General features: G+C 59.4%; 1 protein-coding gene and 1 long non-coding RNA gene across 2 annotated transcripts in view; both read right to left on the reverse strand.

Moving 5' to 3' along the window:
• Positions 1 to 1,514: 1,514 nt before the first annotated feature.
• On the reverse strand, positions 1,515 to 2,369 carry LOC144738111 (uncharacterized). Its single transcript, XR_013589137.1, has 2 exons — positions 2,269 to 2,369; positions 1,515 to 1,642 (listed from the first exon to the last, which is right to left on the reverse strand). It is a non-coding gene; the product is annotated as an uncharacterized LOC144738111 (long non-coding RNA).
• Positions 2,370 to 6,602: 4,233 nt separating this feature from the next.
• LOC144738068 (uncharacterized) overlaps positions 6,603 to 8,630 on the reverse strand; it is a 23,455-nt gene continuing 21,427 nt past the window's right edge. Inside the window, exon 16 of the mRNA XM_078620977.1 lies at positions 6,603 to 6,681. Within this exon, the coding sequence (XP_078477103.1) occupies positions 6,603 to 6,681 (79 nt within the window). The remainder of the gene's footprint in view (positions 6,682 to 8,630) is intronic.

The following is an 8,630-nucleotide window of genomic DNA, read 5'->3' on the forward strand; positions in this document are numbered from 1 at the left end:
GTGTGGTGTGTGAGTGAGTGTGGTGGAGTGTGGTGTGTGAGTGTGTGAGTGTGGTGTGTGAGTGTTGTGAGTGAGTGTGGGGTGGTGAGTGGTGTGGTGTGTGAGTGTGTGAGTGAGTGTGTGTGGTGTGAGTGTTGTGAGTGTGTGTGGGGTGGTGAGTGAGTGTGGTGTGTGAGTGAGTGTGGTGTGAGAGTGTGTGAGTGAGTGTGTGAGTGTGTGTGGTGTGAGTGTTGTGAGTGAGTGTGGTGGTGGTGTGTGAGTGTGGTGTGAGAGTGAGTGTGTAGTGTGAGTGTGGTGTGTGAGTGTAGTGTGTATGTAGTGTGTGAGTGGTGTGGTGTGTGTGGTGTGAGTGTAGTGTAGTGTGAGTGTAGTGTGAGTGGTGGTGTGTGTAGTGAGTGTATCAGTGTGAGTGTATCAGTGTGAGTGTGTAGTGTGAGTGTGTAGTGTGAGTGTGTAGTGTGAGTGGTGGTGTGTGTAGTGAGTGTATCAGTGTGAGTGTGTAGTGTGAGTGTGTAGTGTGAGTGTAGTGTGTGTGTGTAGTGTGTGTGTGTAGTGTGAGTGTGTAGTGTGAGTGTGTAGTGTGAGTTGTGAGTGTGTAGTGTGAGTGTAGTGTGTGTGTGTAGTGTGAGTGTGTAGTGTGAGTGTGAGTGGTGGTGTGTGTAGTGTGTATCAGTGTGAGTGTAGTGTGAGTGGTGGTGTGTGTTGTGAGTGTGTAGTGTGAGTGTGTAGTGTGAGTGTAGTGTGTGTGTGTAGTGTGAGTGTGTAGTGTGAGTGTGAGTGGTGGTGTGTGTAGTGAGTGTATCAGTGTGAGTGCCACTGAGGTGGGCTCCAGGTGAGTGGGGTCTCTGCACGTTCCACGTGGATGGTGAGTGTGTGTGCAGTGTGAGTGTGAGTGTGTAGTGTGAGTGTGTAGTGTGAGTGGTGGTGTGTGTAGTGAGTGTATCAGTGTGAGTGTGTAGTGTGAGTGTGTAGTGTGAGTGTGTAGTGTGAGTGGTGGTGGTGTGTGGTGTGAGTGTGTAGTGTGAGTGTGTAGTGTGAGTGTAGTGTGAGTGGTGGTGTGTGTAGTGAGTGTATCAGTGTGAGTGTGTAGTGTGAGTGTGTAGTGTGAGTGTAGTGTGTGTGTGTAGTGTGAGTGTGTAGTGTGAGTGTGAGTGGTGGTGTGTGTAGTGTGTATCAGTGTAGTGTGTGTGTGTAGTGTGAGTGTGTAGTGTGTATCAGTGTGAGTGTAGTGTGAGTGGTGGTGTGTGTTGTGAGTGTGTAGTGTGAGTGTAGTGTGTGTGTGTAGTGTGAGTGTGTAGTGTGAGTGGTGGTGGTGTGTGTAGTGAGTGTATCAGTGTGAGTGCCACTGAGGTGGGCTCCAGGTGAGTGGGGTCTCTGCACGTGCCGCGTGGATGGTGAGTGTGTGTGCAGTGTGAGTGTGTAGTGTGAGTGTGTAGTGTGAGTGTGTGTGTGTAGTGTGTGTGTGTAGTGTGTGTGTAGTGTGAGTGTGTATCAGTGTGAGTGAGTAGTGAGTGTATCAGTGTGAGTGCCACTGAGGTGGGCTCCAGGTGAGTGGGGTCTCTGCACGTGCCGCGTGGATGGAGTCGCGAGGGAAGCGAAGCGCGTAGAGACTCAGCAGCTCCTGCAGCGCCCTCTCCTCCAGCTGCACACACACACAAAGATAAAGATCCCCCGTATAGCCTTAACAGACTGTAGGGGCAAGTGCTGTTAGCGAGCACCTATGAAGGCCAGAACGGTACACGAGGGGGTGGGTGGCCAGCACCACGCCCGACCGCCTTTGTCTCCCCAGTGACGATGTTTACACACCGCACCAGGTACTCATTTGAGGCTGAGTCGACCTAGGGGAGGCCGGGACCGGTTCAGATAATCGTCACTGGTGTTGGCCGTGAGCGGGAATCGAACTCGTGTCGCCAGGTTCATAGCGCAGCGCGCTAACCACTACACTACCGCTCCCCACACACACACACACAGTGACACACACACATTAGAGATAGACACACACACAGAGACACACACACAGAGACACACACAGACACAGACACATCGACAGAACAAAGACAGAGGTCCCCCGTGTAGCCTTAACAGACTGTCCGGGCAAGTGCTGTTAGCGAGCACCCCCCCGTGTCCCCACCCCCCGTGTCCCCACCCCCCGTGTCCCACCCCCCGTGTCCCACCCCCCGTGTCCCACCCCCCGTGTCCCACCCCCCGTGTCCCACCCCCCGTGTCCCACCCCCCGTGTCCCACCCCCCCCCACCCCGCGTGTCCCACCTGTATGAGCTCCAGGGGTTTGTCCCGGGTGGAGATCAACGCTCGCTCAGCCCTCAGCTCCTCCTCCTGGATGGAGACCAGGGAGCGGACGCGAGGGTGGGGGGGGGGTCACGTGGGGGGGGGTCACGTGGGGGGGGGTCACGTGGGGGGGGGTCACGTGGGGGGGGGGTCACGTGGGGGGCGAGGTGGGGGTTGATGCGGCCGTTGTCTCCCCGACTCCACGCGGTGGTGGTGGGTGGTGGTGGTGGTGGTGGAGTGGCCTCGTTGTTGTGGTTGTCGTTGTTGTTGTCCGACTGCTCTTGTCTCATAACATCTCGCAGTGACGGGACGCTGTCCGGAGACGCGGGGACAGACCTGGGGGGTGGTGGGGGTGGTGGGGGTGGTGGGGGGTGGGGGGGGGGGAGGGTGTGAGACCAGGTGTGTGTGTGTGTGTGTGGGTGAGTGTGTGTGGGTGGGTTGGTGTGTGAGTGTGGGTGGGTGTGTGAGTGTGTGTGGATGGGTGAGTGTGGGTGGGTGGGTGTGGATGGGTGGGTGAGTGTGTGTGGATGGGTGAGTGGGTGAGTGTGTGTGGATGGGTGGGTGGATGTGTGTGTGTGGGTGAGTGTGTGCGAGTGGGTGAGTGTGGGGTGGGTGTGTGAGTGTGTGTGTGTGGGTGGGTGTGAGTGTGTGTGGATGGGTGGGTGGGTGAATGTGTGTGTGTGGATGGGTGGGTGGGTGAATGTGTGTGGGTGGGTGGGTGAGTGTGTGTGTGGGTGGGTGAGTGTGGGTGGGTGAGTGTGTATGTGGGTGAGTGTGTGAGTGTGGGTGGGTGTGTGGGTGTGTGGGTGGGTGTGTGGGTGGGTGTGTGGGTGTGTGTGTGGGTGTGTGGGTGGGTGTGTGGGTGAGTGTGTGTGGGTGGGTGGGGGTGGGTCAGTGTGGGTGGGTGGGTGGGTGACCTCCTGCCAGCGGGCGTTCGACACTTCACGTGGTAGCCTCAAGGTGCACATGGCCTGGCACAAGCGTCGTGGTGACGTCACCGCCACTTAGTGGCGAATGGCGGTTGTTGTTGATGCTGCTGTCCATGATGATGGCGATGATGATGATGGCGGCGATGATGATTGTGGCGATGATGATTGTGGCAGTGATGATGATGGCAGTGATGATGATGCTGATGATGATGGCGATGATGATGGTGGCGATGATGATGGCGATGATGATGATGCTGATGATGATGATGGCGATGATGATGATGGCAGGGATGATGGTGATGATGATTGTGGCAGTGATGATTGTGGCAGTGATGATGATGGCAGTGATGATGATGCTGATGATGATGGCGATGATGATGGTGGCGATGATGATGGCGATGATGATGATGCTGATGATGATGATGGCGATGATGATGATGGCAGGGATGATGGTGATGATGATTGTGGCAGTGATGATTGTGGCAGTGATGATGATGGCGATGATGATGCTGATGATGATGGTGATGATGATTGTGGCAGTGATGATGGTGGCGATGATGATGATGGGAATGATGATTGTGGCGATGATGATGGTGGCGATGATGATGATTGTGGCGATGATGATGATGGCGGTGATGATGATGATGGTGGCGATGATGATGATGGTGATGATGATGATGGTGGCGATGATGATGGTGGTGATGATGATGATGGTGGCAGTGATGATGATGTCGATGATGGCGATGATGATGGCGATGATGATGATGATGATGGTGATGGCGATGATGATGGCGGTGATGATGATGGTGATGATGATGGCGATGATGATGCTGATGTTGATGATGGCGATGATGATGGTGGTGATGATGATGATGGTGGCGATGATGATGGTGACGATGATGATGGCGATGATGATGATGGCGATGATGATGATGTCGATGATGATGGCGGTGATGATGATGATGATGGCGATGATGATGATGGTGGCGATGATGATGTCGATGATGATGATGGCGGTGATGATGATGATGGTGGCGATGATGATGATGTCGATGATGATGGCGGTGATGATGATGATGATGATGGCGATGATGATGATGGTGGCGATGATGATGATGTCGATGATGATGATGGCGGTGATGATGATGGCGATGATGATGGCAGTGATGGTGCTGATGATGATGGCAATGATGATGCTGATGGTGGTGGCAGTGATGGTGCTGCTGGTACCATCCTCGGAAGCTGCGTGTCTCCGCCGTGTCCGCCTTGTCCGACCGCTCCGTGTCCGCAGAGTCTCGTGGAGACAAAGCGGCCATCTTGCGCTGCTTCTGAGACAACTTCCCCACGCGGACAGGCCTGGGGAGACACGGGGGGGGGGGGGTGAGACACGGGGGGGGGGGGGGGTGAGACACGGGGGGGGGGGTGAGACACGGGGGGGGGGGTGAGACACGGGGGGGGGGGAGACACGGGGGGGGGGGTGAGACGGGGGGGGGGTGAGGGACACGGGGTGACGTGTGAGGGGTGGAGGGTGACGTGTGAGTGGTGGAGGGTGGAGGAGTGGTGGAGGGTGGAGGGTGGAGGAGTGGTGGAGGAGTGGTGGAGGGTGACGTGTGAGTGGTGGAGGGTGGAGGAGTGGTGGAGGGTGGAGGGTGACGTGTGAGTGGTGGAGGGTGGAGGGTGGAGGAGTGGTGGAGGAGTGGTGGAGGAGTGGTGGAGGGTGACGTGTGAGTGGTGGAGGGTGGAGGAGTGGTGGAGGGTGGAGGGTGACGTGTGAGTGGTGGAGGGTGGAGGAGTGGTGGAGGGTGGAGGAGTGGTGGAGGAGTGGTGGAGGGTGACGTGTGAGTGGTGGAGGGTGGAGGAGTGGTGGAGGGTGACGTGTGAGTGGTGGAGGGTGGAGGAGTGGTGGAGGGTGGAGGGTGACGTGTGAGTGGTGGAGGGTGGAGGGTGGAGGGTGGAGGAGTGGTGGAGGGTGGAGGGTGACGTGTGAGTGGTGGAGGGTGGAGGAGTGGTGGAGGGTGGAGGGTGACGTGTGAGTGGTGGAGGGTGGAGGGTGGAGGAGTGGTGGAGGGTGGAGGGTGACGTGTGAGTGGTGGAGGGTGGAGGGTGGAGGGTGACGTGTGAGTGGTGGAGGGTGGAGGGTGGAGGAGTGGTGGAGGGTGACGTGTGAGTGGTGGAGGGTGGAGGGTGACGTGTGAGTGGTGGAGGGTGGAGGGTGGAGGAGTGGTGGAGGGTGGAGGGTGACGTGTGAGTGGTGGAGGGTGGAGGGTGGAGGAGTGTGGAGGGTGGAGGAGTGGTGGAGGGTGGAGGGTGGAGGGTGACGTGTGAGTGGTGGAGGGTGGAGGGTGGAGGGTGGAGGAGGGTGGAGGAGTGGTGGAGGGTGGAGGGTGACGTGTGAGTGGTGGAGGGTGGAGGGTGGAGGAGTGGTGGAGGGTGGAGGGTGACGTGTGAGTGGTGGAGGGTGGAGGAGGGTGGAGGGTGGAGGAGTGGTGGAGGGTGGAGGGTGACGTGTGAGTGGTGGAGGGTGGAGGGTGGAGGGTGGAGGAGGGTGGAGGGTGGAGGAGTGTGGAGGGTGGAGGAGTGGTGGAGGGTGGAGGGTGGAGGGTGGAGGGTGACGTGTGAGTGGTGGAGGGTGGAGGAGGGTGGAGGAGTGGTGGAGGGTGGAGGGTGACGTGTGAGTGGTGGAGGGTGGAGGGTGGAGGAGTGTGGAGGGTGGAGGAGTGGTGGAGGGTGGAGGGTGACGTGTGAGTGGTGGAGTGTGGAGGGTGGAGGAGTGGTGGAGTGTGGAGGATGACGTGTGAGTGGTGGAGGGTGGAGGGTGGAAGAGTGTGGAGGGTGGAGGAGTGGTGGAGGGTGGAGGGTGACGTGTGAGTGGTGGAGTGTGGAGGGTGGAGGAGTGGTGGAGTGTGGAGGATGACGTGTGAGTGGAGGAGGGTGGAGGGTGGAGGAGTGGTGGAGGGTGGAGGATGACGTGTGAGTGGAGGAGTGTGGAGGGTGGAGGGTGGAGGAGTGGTGGAGGGTGGAGGGTGACGTGTGAGTGGTGGAGGGTGGAGGGTGGAGGAGTGGTGGAGGGTGGAGGGTGACGTGTGAGTGGTGGAGTGTGGAGGGTGGAGGAGTGGTGGAGTGTGGAGGATGACGTGTGAGTGGAGGAGGGTGGAGGGTGGAGGAGTGGTGGAGGGTGGAGGATGACGTGTGAGTGGAGGAGTGTGGAGGGTGGAGGTGAGTGGTGGAGTGGTGGAGGGTGACGTGTGAGGGTGGAGGGTGGAGAGTGGTGTGGAGGGTGGAGGGTTGTGTGAGTGGTGGAGGGTGGAGGACGTGGAGGAGTGGTGGAGGTGATGGTGATTCGTTGATCACTCTCCCTCACCGTGAGTTCCCCCTCCCCCCCAATATTCAACCCCTCACAGCTGTGGCCAGGCTGGCGGCTCTCGTACCCATACGCAGCACCTGACGCAGCTCCAGCACCCGCATCCTGGACACAACAACAATCAACAACAACAACAACCACCACAACAATCAACCAACAACAACAATCAACAACAACAAGAACATCACCACAAACCACCACTCCCACCACCACCACTATCACCACCACCACCATCACCACCATCACCACCGTCATCACCACTATCACCACCACCATCACCACCATCACCACCGTCATCACCACCACCACCACCATCACCACCACCATCACCACCATCACCACCACCGCCACCATCACCACCACCACCACCATCATCACCACCGTCATCACCACCACCATCACCACCACCACCACCATCACCACCACCGCCACCATCACCACCACCACCACCATCACCACCATCACCACCGTCATCACCACCACCATCACCACCACCATCACTACCACCATCACCACCATCACCACCACCATCACCACCACCACCATCACCGCCACCATCACCACCACCATCACCACCATCACCACCGCCATCACCACCACCACCGCCATCGCCACCACCATCACCACCACCACCACCATCACCACCACCACCACCATCACCACCACCATCACCACCGCCATCGCCACCACCACCACCGCCATCACCACCACCATCACCACCACCACCGCCATCACCACCACCACCACCATCACCACCGCCATCACCACCACCGCCATCGCCACCACCACCACCACCACCGCCATCACCACCACCATCACCACCACCACCGCCATCACCACCACCACCACCATCACCACCGCCACCACCACCATCACCACCACCACCGCCATCACCACCACCACCACCATCACCACCGCCATCACCACCACCACCGCCATCGCCACCACCACCACCACCGCCATCACCACCGCCATCACCACCGCCATCGCCACCACCACCGCCACCGCCATCACCACCACCATCACCACCACCACCGCCATCACCACCACCACCACCATCACCACCGCCATCGCCACCACCACCACCACCGTCACCACCACCACCGCCATCACCACCACCACCACCACCGCCATCGCCACCACCACCACCATCACCACCACCACCACCGCCATCACCACCACCACCGCCATCACCACCACCATCACCACCACCACCGCCATCACCACCACCACCACCATCACCACCACCATCACCACCGCCATCGCCACCACCACCACCGCCATCACCACCACCATCACCACCACCACCGCCATCACCACCACCACCACCATCACCACCGCCATCACCACCACCACCGCCATCGCCACCACCACCACCACCGCCATCGCCACCACCATCACCACCACCACCACCATCACCACCGCCACCACCATCACCACCACCACCGCCATCACCACCACCACCACCACCACCGCCATCGCCACCACCATCACCACCACCACCACCGCCATCACCACCACCACCGCCATCACCACCACCACCACCACCGCCATCGCCACCACCACCACCATCACCACCGCCACCACCACCGCCATCACCACCACCACCACCATCACCACCACCACCACCGCCATCACCACCACCACCGCCATCACCACCACCACCACCACCGCCATCACCACCACCACCACCATCACCACCACCACCACCGCCATCACCACCACCACCACCATCACCACCACCACCATCACCACCACCACCACCGCCATCACCACCACCACCGCCATCACCACCACCACCGCCATCACCACCACCACCGCCATCACCACCACCATCACCACCGCCATCACCACCACCACCACCGCCATCACCACCACCACCGCCATCACCACCACCACCACCACCGCCATCACCACCACCACCACCATCACCACCACCACCACCGCCATCACCACCACCACCACCATCACCACCACCACCATCACCACCACCACCACCGCCATCACCACCACCACCGCCATCACCACCACCACCGCCATCACCACCACCACCG

Source organism: Lampetra planeri, chromosome 77, assembly GCF_965212315.1.
Source record: "Lampetra planeri chromosome 77, kcLamPlan1.2.h2, whole genome shotgun sequence".
NCBI lineage: Eukaryota > Metazoa > Chordata > Hyperoartia > Petromyzontiformes > Petromyzontidae > Lampetra > Lampetra planeri.